We start from the raw sequence: 14,726 nt of genomic DNA on the forward strand, positions 1-14,726 counted from the left end.
GGAAAGTCACAGAGAGGGTGAAAGAGACGCTGTCTTTGTCTGAGAACTACAATGTGGAAAAACATCTCGGTGGATATCAACAAGTGCAACTCCTATGGGGGACCAGAACTCACCCGCAGGGCAGAAACTTTTAACAGAAAGAAAGAATGGGGTCATAATGTTCCGCTGCTGCTTTCGGAGCGCGCAGCAGAATGGAAACATGTACCTATTCATCTATCCAATGTGTATTTTTAATAAAGTGATATTTTAGTATATAAATTATGTATTTTAGACGTTTAAAAACGTTATTAGATGAAGACATTCGCACTTGAGTTAATCACTAGTCTGATTTCAACACTATTGGAAACAGTTTTATCCATACATAAATTGAAGTTTTGTAAAGTAGCATAACTATTTTGTACACTTCACCCATCAAATTGGCTAAAAATGTAGCCTAGTAATGGAAAAAGTAAAACAATGAAACAGTTTCAAACAGATTTCACGTTTTTCACTGCACTGTCTAGCTCGAGGCAAATTGGTCCTCCTTCTTATCCAATTAGTTCCATTCAACACGCACTCAGGTGAGTCTCGTGTCCTCCGCTCGCGCTGATAGGCCCTCTGGCGTGCTATCTGGGGGAGGGGTCACGCGCCAGGGCTCTTGGTATTCGCTGAAACAATAAAGGACCTGTCGTTTCCCAAAAAAAAGGTAAAGTTAATCTCCTACTGTACCCCTGAAGACATAGTCGGACAGCTTCAAACAGAGTAGCCCGAAGGCAACGGCGCAACACTTGAAGAATGGAAGAAACACATTTTAAAGTTTTAAAACTTTGCTTTTTATTCAGCTTAAGACAGGTAAGATACTTTACACACATATTTTAAAAAGTTTTTGATTGTTAATATTTTCACAGTCAAATATTTGTCATTTGTTCACATTGACGTGCTTTTGTAACAATACCGTTATTCACTTACGTGTAGTCTACAAATAAAAGGTGGATAATAAGAACAGTGGCTCTTTTGAAAAAGATGGCTTTCAACAACTGCACACGACATGCCCTACCTCTGCTCAATAGACAAATTCATTCAGACCTGAAAAAAATACCAGTTCTGAAATCTGTGCTGAGTGAAGAAAAAGAATTGCAGCCTGTTACCATCCATGCACAGAGAACATGATACGGGTTCACGGTGTAATTTGCCCCGTGGTCTAATGGCAACGGCCACTATGACCCTTGAAAAGATATCCTGGACAATTTGGGAGCTATTTCAAGTATTTATGATTGAAAAAAACGAACTAACAATTGTATTCAAACTTTTATTTCTAGATATGTGCAGCACAAAACGGTAATAATCTTTTAATTTACCTCAACAACTTCAAACCGAAAATAATTAGATTGACTCGAGTTTAATTAAGCTGTCTGTAAAAATGTAAACTTCCAACATTATTGACCTTCTGAAAGGAATTCAACGAATATATGTAATTGATATGAATGATAATAGATTGGATTTGTTGTGTATGTGTGTGTATTTCACAGACATAACCTTGTCTGTGTTCACCGTAACGTCTAAAAGCATGACGGTGCGATGGAGCGGCCACGCCGGCGCGAGCTCGTACAAGGTCACCGCTACGCCCAAGAACTCTCCCGAGCCGTCCGTCTTCGCCCAGTTCAGCGGGAACTCGGTTATGGGCTCAGTGAACTCCCTGTCTCCCAACACGCTGTACACCATGCAGGTGGAGGCCATGGACCAGTCCTTGAACGTGCTGAGCAGCGCAAATACCGTCGAGACCACTGGTGTGTGTGAACACCGGTTCTACTGTGAAACATGAACGATCCAGTGTAGTTTTAATTATTGAATTATTTAAAAAGATGGCCAGCGATCATCTCTCTGAATGTTATTACTTTGTGATGTGTTTAGAGATTGAACTTGAATGAAGAGGAGGATGATGATGATGGGATTATGCTTAATTATTTAAGGGGGAGGAACATTTTATGAAATTACCCTGTGTGTGTGTGTAAATGTGTGTGTGTGAATGTGGGCGTGTGTATGTATTTATACATGTGTGTGTGTGACCCCCAGCTCCCGAGGTCCCCTCCATCGATCAGGCCTACTCCAAGCAAAGCGACAGCATCACTGTGGTCTTCAGAGAGGTTTCCGGGGCGACCGGTTACATCCTGCGTGCGGAGTCAGGGGACATTTTGACTGAAACCATGGTAACCAGCTCGCCCGGCACAGTGCTGAACCTGAATCCGTACACAGAGTACACCATCAACGTCATGGCCGTCAACTCAGGAGGAAGAAGTCAGCCCTCATGGCCCGCCGTCCAGATCACAACAGGTAAAGATACACCTGTAGAAACACCTGTAGGAACACCTGTAGGAACACCTGGAGATTCACCTGAAGATACACCTGGAGAAACACCTGTAGATACACCTGTAGGAACACCTGGAGATATACCTGTATGAACACCTGTAGATACACCTGTAGATACACCTGGAGATACACCTGGAGATACACCTGTAGGAACACCTGGAGATACACCTGTAGATACACCTGTAGGAACACCTTTAGTTATACCTTTAGAAATATGGTAATATACCTGTAGAAACACCAGGATATATACCTGGAAAAACACCTTTAGATATAACTATAGAAACACTTATGAGTTTTGAAAACACAGACAATTGCACTCCACCTCTCCCCCCTCCCTCCCCCCCCCTCCCTCCCCCCTCCCTCCCATAACTAATTCAGACTCCTAAAATTAAAGTTGTTTATTCAAGATAGTGATAAGCGTAGGGCGTTCCTCTGATCCTGGGTGCGGCCCCACCAGTGTGCTGGTCTCCCTGGCGAGGCCTGGTTCCAACCCAGCATTGAGAGGATGGCAGTCCCAGGCCCCAGGGCCTATCGGTCTGGTTACCGTACCTCACCCCTTCCCTCTCCTCACTGTATGAAAGCAGAAACCTTGAGAACTAGGTTGTCTCTTCTCCCCAAGGATCCTGGACGTAACACAATGACATGGGCTCCGTTTCACCCCTCCTCACTTGTTTTGTGTGAGGTTGACGACCGGTGGCAGTTTTAATAACAGTTCTTTTATCTTCTCTTTGCTTTTATTCGAGGTGTTCTGCTTGTGTGTTTTCTGTTGTTAAAAGTCCTGGGGTGGGTGTATTCGTTCGGCTGGTCATTGTGCTTGTAGTTATGTAATTTATTGATGTGAGTACCTGTGTGTCATCCACCTTGCATCCATCCATCCACTCATCCATCCATCCACTCATCCATCCACTCATCCATCCATCCACTCATCCATCCACTCAACCATCCATCCACTCATCCATCCATCCACTCATCCATCCACTCATCCATCCATCCACTCAACCATCCATCCACTCATCCATCTATCCGTTCACCAATCCTCCTCTCTCTCCTCTCCCGCCCGCGTCGTCTCCAGTCGTGGTTGCCCCGGAGCTGAACTCCACGTCTCCTAGCAACGACACCATCCGGGTGACGTGGGCCCCGGTGGAACACGCCGTCCTGTACACGCTGTGCATCATCCGCCAGGGCTCCGACTCGCGGCTGAAGGTCAACACCACCGTGCCCTCCTTCACCTTCGACAGCCTGGAGCCCGGCACCATGTACTCCATCAAGGCCACCGCCTGGGACCCCCAGGGTCGCCCCGGAGAAGACCAGACTGTCTCTCAGATCACACGTGAGCGGGGGGGTGGGGGGAGGCGGAGGGATGGGGTTAAGTTGGGGGTGGGGGGGTCAGAGGTTAAGTGATTCCTGTATGGTCAGCTGATTGTCCTGTCCACCCCCCACCCCACCCCCAGGTCCTCCCACCCCTGACCCCATCCAGGTGCAACTGACCCAGAGCCAGGGTCGTTCGGTGGGGATGGTGGTGTACTGGTCGATGGTGCGTGGTGCTGAGGACTACATTGCTCGCTCCACCACCGGCCAGAACTGCTCCTCATCAGTAGACAGCTACTGCGTCATCGACCCGGTGGTCTGCGGTCAGAACCACACCGTCACCGTGACGGCAGAGAACAAGGCCGGGCCCAGCGACCCGTCGCAACCACAGGACGTCTCTACCTGTGAGTGGGCCTGCATTCTAACACACACACACACACACACACACACACACACACACACATGCTAACACACACACACACATGCTAACACACACCTGTGAGTGGGCCTGCATTCTAACACACACACATGCTAACACACACACACACATGCTAACACACACACACATTTACATTTACACATTTAGCAGACGCTTTTATCCCAAGGGGTCAGATGGCTGAGTGGTTAGGGAGTCTGGCTATTAATCAGAAGGTTGTTGGTTCGATTCCCGGCCGTGCCAAATGACGTTGTGTCCTTGGGCAAGGCACTTCACCCTACTTGCCTCAGGGAAATGTCCCTGTACTTACTGTAAGACGCGTCTGCTAAATCACTAAATGTAATGTAAAGCGACTTCCAAGAGAGAGCTTTACAAAGTGCATAGGTCACTGATCATAACAACGAGATAGCCCCAGACATTGCAGGTAGCCAAAACATGAAGCATACATTGTGAAAAAACAAAAAAGTGCCAAAGGCCAGAACCACAAGAGCATGTAGTTAAACAAGTTACAATTAAACAACATGAACCTCAAAAAGTGCAAGAGTGTACCAGTAGAAAAGCAAGCAACAATAATATATATCCCCCCTCTCCCCCCTCCCTCCCTCTCCCCCCTCTCCCCCCTCCCTCCCTCTCCCCCCTCTCCCCCCTCCCTCCCCCAGTCCCGTGCCCCCCTGAGCGTATCTGGGTGGATGAGCGTCCTCCGGGGGACTGCTGGGTGTTGTGGAGCGAGGTGGTGTCGGCGGAGTTCTACATCGCGTTCGTGAAGAGAGATGATGGGGCGGAGCAGCTGTGCAACACCACCAGCACCTCCTGCAGCTTCTCCTGTTCCTGCGGCTACACCTACCTCACCACCGTGTTCGCCTACAACCAGGCCGGGTCCAGCCCGCAGGGGGACGTGCTCAACTACACCACCAGTGAGGAGGACACACACACGTGCAGGAGACACACACACGTGCAGGAGACACACACACGTGCAGGAGACACACACACGTGCAGGAGACACACACACGTGCAGGAGACACACACACGTGCAGGAGACACACACGTGCAGGAGACACACACGTGCAGGAGACACACACACGTGCAGGAGACACACACGTGCAGGAGACACACACACGTGCAGGAGACACACACGTGCAGGAGACACACACACGTGCAGGAGACACACACACGTGCAGGAGACACACACACGTGCAGGAGACACACGTGCAGGAGACACACACAAGCAGGAGACACACGTGCAGGAGACACACACACGTGCAGGAGACACACACGTGCAGGAGACACACGTGCAGGAGACACACGTGCAGGAGACACACACACGTGCAGGAGACACACACGTGCAGGAGACACACGTGCAGGAGACACACGTGCAGGAGACACACACGTGCAGGAGACACACGTGCAGGAGACACACACGTGCAGGAGACACACGTGCAGGAGACACACACACGTGCAGGAGACACACTCACACTTTCCTCTCTTCTCCTCCAGTTCCCTGCTGTCCGGAGGACGTTGTCATAGCGCTGGTCTCCACAGAGACCCTGGAGATCACGTGGTCGCCGGTGCGGGGGGCGGAGCTGTACGAGACCACGGCGGCGCAGAGTGATGATGTCATCCACTGTAACGACACAGCGCCTGTGTGCGCACTGTCAGACCTGCGCTGCGGCAGCGTGTTCAGCATGGTTGTCACCCCCTGCAGCGAGCTGAGAGGATGCAACCACACCTGCCCAGCACACACACGAGCTACAGGTACCACACACACACCTGCCCAGCACACACACAAGCTACAGGTACCACACACACACCTGCCCAGCACACACACGAGCTACAGGTACCACACACACACACAAGCTACAGGTACCACACACACACAAGCTACAGGTACCACACACACACAAGCTACAGGTACCACATCCTGAAACATACCCAAAACAGGTCATTCACTCTCTGCCCCCCCCCCCCCCCCAGCCCCCTGCACTCCCGACATCGTCAACGTGACCCAGACCAACTCGTCCAGTGTGACCGTGGTCTTCACCACCCCCAACGACCCCAATGCCACCTACGTTGCCTCGGCAGTGGGCCGCAGCGACAGCCACTCCTGCGTGACGAGCTCCTCGTCCTGCCAGCTCAGCCCGCTGCCCTGCGGAGCGTCCTACGACGTCAGCGTGGTCGCCAGCTCCCCCGCCGGACACAGCCTGCCCAGCTACAGCCTGGCCCTGGAGACCGGTACACACACACACACACACCATGGACACACACACCATGGACACACACACTAGCTACAGAAGAAATGTGAAAAAATACACAAAAAAACCAGCACACTCAATCTCTCCCTCCATCCCTCCCTCTCTCCATCCTCTCTCCCCCCTCTCCCTCCATCCCTCCCTCTCTCCATCCTCTCTCCCCCCCTCTCCCTCCCTCCATCCCTCCCTCTCTCCATCCTCTCCCCCCCCTCTCCCTCCATCCCTCCCTGTCTCCTTCCTCCCCCCCTTTCCCTCCATCCCTCCCTCTCTCCTTCCTCCCCCCCCCCTCCCTCCATCCCTCCCTCTCTCCCCCCCCCCCCTCCCTCCAGCTCCCTGCTGTCCGTCCTCCCTGACGGTAGACCAGGTGACCCAGGCCATGACCAACGTCACCTGGTCCCCCGCCCTCGGGGCCCGCTCCTACATCACGGCGCTCTCGTCGCCACGGGGACACGCCAAGTGTCACACGCTGGACACGCACTGCCTGCTGGGATGCATCACGTGTGGCACCAACTACAGCGTGAGTCTGGAGGCCATCAGCAGGACGGGACACAAGGCCCAGTGCTCCTATCACGGCTTCTCTTCCAGTGAGTGTTCACACACACACACACGGCCGTATACACACACACACACGGCCGTATACACACACACACCCAAACTGTTATCACGGCTGTCCAGGGTAAGCATCCATCTCACCCTCTCTCTCTCTCCTCTCTCCTACCTGTCTGTCTCTCACCCTCTCTCTCTCTCTCTCTCTCTCTCTCTCTCTCTCTCTCTCTCTCTCTCTCTCTCTCTCTCTCTCTCTCTCTCTCTCTCACCCTCTCTCTCTCTCCTCTCTCCTGTCTCTCACCCTCTCTCTCTCCTCTCTCCTACCTGTCTGTCTCTCACCCTCTCTCTCTCCTCTCTGCTACCTGTCTGTCTCTCACCCTCTCTCTCTCTCCTCTCTCCTACCTGTCTGTCTCTCACCCTCTCTCCTCTCTCCTACCTGTCTGTCTCTCACCCTCTCTCTCTCTCCTCTCTCCTACCTGTCTGTCTCTCACCCTCTCTCTCTCCTCTCTCCTACCTGTCTGTCTCTCACCCTCTCTCTCTCCTCTCTCCTACCTGTCTGTCTCTCACCCTGTCTCTCTCTCTCTCCTCTCTCCTACCTGTCTGTCTCTCACCCTGTCTCTCTCTCTCTCCTCTCTCCTACCTGTCTGTCTCTCACCCTCTCTCTCTCCTCTCTCCTACCTGTCTGTCTCTCACCCTCTCTCTCTCCTCTCTCCTACCTGTCTCTCACCCTCTCTCTCTCCTCTCTCCTACCTGTCTGTCTCTCACCCTCTCTCTCTCCTCTCTCCTACCTGTCTGTCTCTCACCCTGTCTCTCTCTCTCTCCTCTCTCCTACCTGTCTGTCTCTCACCCTGTCTCTCTCTCTCTCCTCTCTCCTACCTGTCTGTCTCTCACCCTCTCTCTCTCCTCTCTCCTACCTGTCTGTCTCTCACCCTCTCTCTCTCCTCTCTCCTACCTGTCTCTCACCCTCTCTCTCTCCTCTCTCCTACCTGTCTGTCTCTCACCCTCTCTCTCTCCTCTCTCCTACCTGTCTGTCTCTCACCCTCTCTCTCTCTCCTCTCTCCTACCTGTCTGTCTCTCACCCTCTCTCTCTCTCTCTCTCTCTCTCTCCTGCTCTCTCCTCCCTCCCTCGCCCCAGGCGCCTGCTGTCCCAGCAGTGTGAAGCTCTACAGGATGGCTAACAGCTCCCTGCGGGTGCTGTGGCGTTCCTCAGGGCCGCCGGCGCTCCAGAACCACACGGTGGACCTGTACGGCACCGGGGCCAACTACACCTGCAGCCCGGCGGCCGGAGCCAGCTCCTGCGACGTCCAGGAGGTGGCCTGCGGGGACGTCTACACAGTGGTGGTGGCCCCCCTGGGGCCTGGCGGGGGGCCCGTCCACTTCTGCCCCCAGAGGATGTACTCTGGTGAGGGGGGGGGGACAGGGGGGGTGAAGGGGTGTGTTTGTTTGTGTGTATGTATGTGAGTAATGAGCAATCAATCCAGATACACAGTCATGTCCTGTAGTTAGGTTGTGGTAGATTGACTGTTTGTCAAACCAGACCATGTTGTGTTGTGGGAGTATGTGTGTGTGTGTGTTAGATAATGTGTGTGTGTGTGTGTGTGTGTGTGTGTGTGTGTGTGACTGTGTGTTAGATAATGTGTGTGTGTGTGTGTGTGTGTGTGTGTGACTGTGTGTTAGATAATGTGTGTGTGTGTGTGTGTGTGACTGTGTGTTAGATAATGTGTGTGTGTGACTGTGTGTAAGATAATGTGTGTGTGTGACTGTGTGTTAGATAATGTGTGTGTGTGTGTGACTGTGTGAGATAATGTGTGTGTGACTGTGTGTAAGATAATGTGTGTGTGTGACTGTGTGTAAGATAATGTGTGTGTGTGTGTGACTGTGTGTGAGATAATGTGTGTGTGTGACTGTGTGTAAGATAATGTGTGTGTGTGACTGTGTGTAAGATAATGTGTGTGTGTGTGTGTGACTGTGTGTGAGATAATGTGTGTGTGTGTGTGTGACTGTGTGAGATAATGTGTGTGTGTGTGTGACTGTGTGTTAGATAATGTGTGTGTGTGACTGTGTGTAAGATAATGTGTGTGTGTGTGACTGTGTGTGAGATAATGTGTGTGTGTGTGTGACTGTGTGAGATATCGCTCTGGATAACAGCGTCTGCTAAATGACTAAATGTGAGATAATGGGTGTGTATTTGTAATGTGCTCCTGTCTTCCCCCAGTGTCCTGTGCAGGGAGCAACGTGGGGATGGGTGAGTGACCTGTACACACCTCAGCCAACTCATACAACACAATACACCTATTTTCTACTTTAAAATGTGTATTAAATGGTACAGTAATTACATAGTTGAACTAACCAGGCTGTAGTTGAATCATCCGGGAATTATTATCATTGGGAATTATCCAAGTGTAACAGATACTATACTAATGGGAAACTATGTTTACAAAATAAATCTTTTTCTGTTTCTTTCAGTGATCTACCGGGGAAAGCGAAGCTTGGATTAGACAAAGTGAGCGACTATTTTTTTAACTCATTCATAACTCCACCAACACACAGATTTAAAGAAACACCCAATCAGAGCCACTGTGTTAGATAGCCAGTGAGGGCAGCCATGGTTCTCACCTCCAGAGACAGGTGGAGTGGATCCTTTAGTAAAGACAAACATCCGCATCATTACAACGTGAACACCAGACAGAGGAGCGGCATCTCTCAGAACAGAGAGGGACGGCTTGTCCCTGGTGACGGCTCGTACCAGGTGCCTGGTGACGGCTCGTTCCTGGTGACGGCTCGTGCCTGGTGCCTGGTGACGGCTCGTACCAGGTGCCTGGTGACGGCTTGTGCCTGGTGACGGCTCGTGCCTGGTGCCTGGTGACGGCTTGTGCCTGGTGACGGCTTGTGCCTGGTGCCTGGTGACGGCTCGTGCCTGGTGCCTGGTGACGGCTCGTACCAGGTGCCTGGTGACGGCTCGTCCCTGGTGACGGCTCGTCCCTGGTGACGGCTCGTGCCTGGTGACGGCTCGTCCCTGGTGACGGCTCGTCCCTGGTGACGGCTCCTCCCTGGTGCCTGGTGACGGCTCGTGCCTGGTGCCTGGTGACGGCTCGTCCCTGGTGACGGCTCCTCCCTGGTGCCTGGTGACGGCTCGTCCCTGGTGACGGCTCCTCCCTGGTGCCTGGTGACGGCTCGTGCCTGGTGACGGCTCCTCCCTGGTGCCTGGTGACGGCTCGTGCCTGGTGCCTGGTGACGGCTCCCATAGATATATATAAAGACTAGATGTCTTACGGCGGAGTCTAGAACGTCCGCACATGGCGGCCATCTTGCTACAGTCAACTCGCTCACCCATAACATTGTGTTGATGCTACATGTACTTTTTAAATGACCATAACTTGCTAAATTTTCAACCGATTTTGGTTTGGTTTGTTATCAACGTCAGAGATGTTGTTATGCCACTGCATACTTCTATTCTATAAAAAAAAAAAAAACATAATTATTCATAAGTATGCAGTGGCATCCCTGGTGCCTGGTGATGGCTCGTCCCTTGGGACAGCTCTTCCCTGGTGACAGCAGAGGGAGAGAGAGAGAGGGAGGGAGAGATAGAGGGGAGACAAAGGAGGGAACGTGACAGGGGGTGAGATGAAGGGAGGAAGGGAGAGAGGGATGAGTGAGAGGTGTTAGTGAAACGTGACATGGTTGAGGAGTTTTACAGCCAGGGTGTTCGGGGGCTCCTCTGTGTAGAAGAAGTGAAAGGAGACGGACTCTCTCTTGTGTAGAGACGTGATGTCAACTGACCTCTGACCTGTCTTCCTGTTCCTGTCCCACAGGAAGTCCAAGCACACGGACAGGAAGTGCCCGACACTCAAACAACTAAAAAGTGAAACAATTAAAACATGGAAACATTTTATATGCAAACTCTTTGTTTTTCCTTTGTTTCCTACTAAGTGCCTTTTTGCTTTTTTGTAAACCTCACGTATGCTAATGGATAAATAGTGTCCACATGCTGGACTGTCTGTTGTGTGAGAGATGCGTGGAATTTTCAGATAAATTCAACACACTTTCTTCTACACTGAAGTGAAATCAAAGCTTGTGAATGATACATTCTCTATGATTCCGCTGCTCTTCGATATATTTCCGATTCTAGAACCATTACCCATTCTAGAACCATTACCCATTTTAGAACTGTCTGTTTAGCATGTCTCCAAATTTTGTTTTTGTTACCTATAAGATCTGACATCTTTGACCTGTTCTGCTAACCTCTAGCTGATTAACTATTTCCTTTTCTACTAAGTTTTCTTCAATGCCATGAATATAAAATATCAGTGTGATATGAACCACGAGAAAGTGTATGAAACTGTGGCCTCTCCCCAACAGATATCACCTTTACAATATTAACATATGAACAGGTTTTATTACAAGACTAAAGAACCTTCCAGAACCTAAGCCCCCCCCATAGCAGAGCGCCTCCACAGGTGTGTGCACACGGGTCACTCATCGTGGGCGCCTCCACAGGTGTGTGCACACGGGTCACTCATCGTGGGCGCCTCCACAGGTGTGTGCACACGGGTCACTCATCGTGGGCGCCTCCACAGGTGTGTGCACACGGGTCACTCATCGTGGGCGCCTCCACAGGTGTGTGCACACGGGTCACTCATCGTGGGCGCCTCCACAGGTGTGTGCACACGGGTCACTCATCGTGGGCGCCTCCACAGGTGTGTGCACACTCCAGCCTGAACAGGTCGCTGCAGACATGGGCCAGCTGTATTTGACACACCTGCCCGGAGATATGAATGTAATAGATGAGGACTCGGATCAGATTGCTGGGGTTAGAACGGATCCTTCGATCCACTTGCCTGACTTGATTTCATTCAAACAATAAAAAGACTCCTTGAAATTGCAACATAACAGTGTTTGGTGTTAATGTTTGTGTACAGTATGGCTGTGAGACATGAGAGAAGGGGTATTCCCCTCGTTCAGGGTGGATAAGAGTGACACTCCTAAAAAAAAAAAAAACATGTTTTTTAAAAACATGATATATTAAACCGTTTGTAACAATAGAGAGAGAATGTTCCAGAATGTACAGTTTCCATGTCAGAAAGAATGATGAATGTGGTTCTGGAAAGGGTTCTATCTTTTGTTAAGATAAGATAAGATAATATAAACCTTTATTCGTCCCACAATGGGGAAATTCGGGTTACAAAATAGTTCCATTCTGATGTGTATCCATCTAAGATTCATCAACTAAGGCATCAACTAAGGAATATATATTATCTAAATCCTGTAGGATACACAACTGTTCTCATATCTTATTCATATTCAGAAAAATGTTGTTTGTGTTCCAAGACACAACATAATGTCAACAAAGTTGTTTGATATTAAAACAATACATGCATACAATGCAAATGTCGGCCTAACGAAATAACAAACTAAGTTATTGTCCCTAACACTAAACAAATCAAGAAACCAACTAACCAAGTAAATAACTAACAAACCAAAACATAATTACACAAAAACAACCGATGCCCAGTTATGTTAGCAGCACATTTCACCACCTGCCCAGTCTAACACACGTGTCTGTGGGGGTCTTTCACGCGCAGCGCCAAAATACAGAAACCAGCGAGCTCCCACATGTGCTTTGCTGACGGTAAACACCTGTAGGTGAACACAAGCCCGCGGACCACACTTTCACATTCCATAGGAGAATGGGCCCGGTGTCGCACAAGGCCCGGGACAAAAGACCCTGCTGAGAAGAGGAGGGGGGAGAGGAGGAGGGGGGAGAGGAGGAGAGGAGGAGGGGGGAGAGGAGGCGGGGGAGAGAAATGCATTGTGAGGCTTCTGCTTTGTCTCGGCATCTTCATCGCAACGCTCTAAGCACAACAGGCTATCACATTCTCTTACATAATCTCCAGATACCGGAATTGCTTTGGATACAGTTATGATAATGTGACGTAGGACGGAATCGATTCAAATGGAACTGGATGAGGTAACAGTGATGGATGAACTGTTGGGCTTCAATAGCAGATTACACATAATGTAACCTAGAAGATGAATGAGGGGGGTCAGAAAATAAATAATAAAAATAAAAATGGTGTCGCTTGACAGATGAACGGGATGAAAATAAACATGATGTGATAAAGCAGGCAAGGGGTCTGCGTTTTGGGATGAAAGTGCACAAGAACTTTACAAAGGGCAAACGCCACACGGCCATCGATAACAGAACAAAGAATAAGACTTCACAACGAGGTCAGCGACAGCTCAGCTTATATAGCCATCCTAATGAGTCAACACAAAACAGGTGCGTCTAATATTCCGGTGACGCAGATCGGCGCTCAGACACCGTGTGAACCGTGACATATGAACTGTACACTGTTTCTGTGAGAAACAGAACCAAGAGCAAAACCACCAAAAGAGAGTGAAGGAGAGATTGCAGGTGCACAGTTGGGGTTCAGTGACAGAGATGGTAAATAGAGAGAGAGATGGAGAGAGAGAGATGGAGAAAGATGGAGAGAGAGATGGAGAGAGAGATGGAGAGAGATGGAGAAAGAGGTGGAGAGAGAGATGGAGAGAGAGATGGAGAGAGAGATGGAGAGAGAGAATATTGTTTCTGTGTTCTTTGGTTCCACCGTTGCTTTGGCAATATGAACATTTGTTTCTTAATGCCAATAAAGCCAATTGAATTGAATTGAATTGAGAGAAAGATGGAGAGAGATGGAGAAAGATGGAGAGAGAGATGGAGAGAGAGATGGAGAAAGAGATGGAGAGAGGGATGGAGAAAGAGATGGAGAAAGAGATGGAGAGAGGGATGGAGAAAGAGATGGAGAGAGAGATGGAGAGAGAGATGGCGAGAGAGATGGAGAGAGAGATGGAGAAAGAGATGGAGAGAGGGATGGAGAAAGAGATGGAGAGAGAGATGGAGAAAGAGATGGAGAGGGATGGAGAAAGAGATGGAGAGAGAGATGGAGAGAGAGATGGAGAGAGAGATGGAGAGAGAGTTGGAGAGAGAGAAAACTCGTAGTCTCTAATCTCTTTAATCGTTTTGTAACTCTTTGTGTTAAAGATGGAATATACTGGCTTGAGTTACAGTCTCTCAATGACGAGGGCATATTCATTTCAGAGTCAGAGCAGTCAACAATGACAGTAATCTCACATTGTTTCCTGACAAAGACCGTCTGACGAAGACACGTACACGTTGTCTACCCGCGCACACACACACACACACGCACACACACACGCACGCACACACACACACACACACACGCACACACACACACGCACACACACACACACACACACACACACACAGAATACATCCATGCCCTCAAACACACACAAAAACACAAACATTTCAAACACACTCATATAGGGAGACTCCTCACATGGGAGAAGTCGGATCATTTGGATCTTTACACAATTTCACAAAGAAAATCACAATTGTATTTGTAACTTCCAGTATTAGACCCTTTCAAGGATACAATACCCAACACCTCCACAAGCTCGCCAGTCACTTCTGCTACCCAACAGCTCCTACCGCAGAAGCATTCTAGGTTTACAGCATCCTGTACCGGTTCAGATATTCAGATATTCAGATATGAATTCTCGTTGTTGTAGAACTTTAGAGGAAAGTCTGTCAGTTATGGACAGTATTGTTAATTAAACAAGACTGTGGTGAAATGGTGGTGGAATGACTCATTTACAGCAAGGATGTGGAGTTCCCCCCCCCCCCCACACACACACACACACACACATACACCCTTGCCTGCTTCTCATTACAGCAATAAGCCCACAGGCTTTGGGTGTCTACCTGTGCTGGTTTGGGATGCAGTGATTGGTTATGGCATGCATGATCTACCTCAGCTCTG

General features: G+C 49.7%; 1 protein-coding gene across 2 annotated transcripts; it reads left to right on the forward strand.

Moving 5' to 3' along the window:
* The first annotated feature begins 693 nt into the window (after positions 1-693).
* On the forward strand, positions 694-11,345 carry fndc7a (fibronectin type III domain containing 7a). Of its 2 annotated transcripts, XM_062482337.1 has the most exons (14): positions 694-831; positions 1,299-1,317; positions 1,509-1,766; positions 2,053-2,310; positions 3,419-3,676; positions 3,798-4,058; positions 4,750-5,004; positions 5,585-5,842; positions 6,062-6,319; positions 6,666-6,920; positions 8,018-8,284; positions 9,098-9,127; positions 9,349-9,385; positions 10,695-11,345. In XM_062482337.1, exons 1-13 carry the CDS (start codon positions 775-777, stop codon positions 9,378-9,380), a joined length of 2,466 nt encoding a protein of 821 aa, XP_062338321.1. In that variant the 5' UTR covers positions 694-774; the 3' UTR covers positions 9,381-9,385; positions 10,695-11,345. The 2 variants fall into 2 exon arrangements, with proteins under 2 accessions (XP_062338321.1, XP_062338320.1); XM_062482336.1 differs by lacking the exon at positions 10,695-11,345 and having other exon boundaries at positions 9,349-9,582.
* The last annotated feature ends 3,381 nt before the right edge of the window (positions 11,346-14,726 follow it).

The sequence above is a fragment of the Osmerus eperlanus genome, chromosome 16 (assembly GCF_963692335.1).
Source record: "Osmerus eperlanus chromosome 16, fOsmEpe2.1, whole genome shotgun sequence".
In the NCBI taxonomy this organism is placed as follows: Eukaryota; Metazoa; Chordata; class Actinopteri; order Osmeriformes; family Osmeridae; genus Osmerus; species Osmerus eperlanus.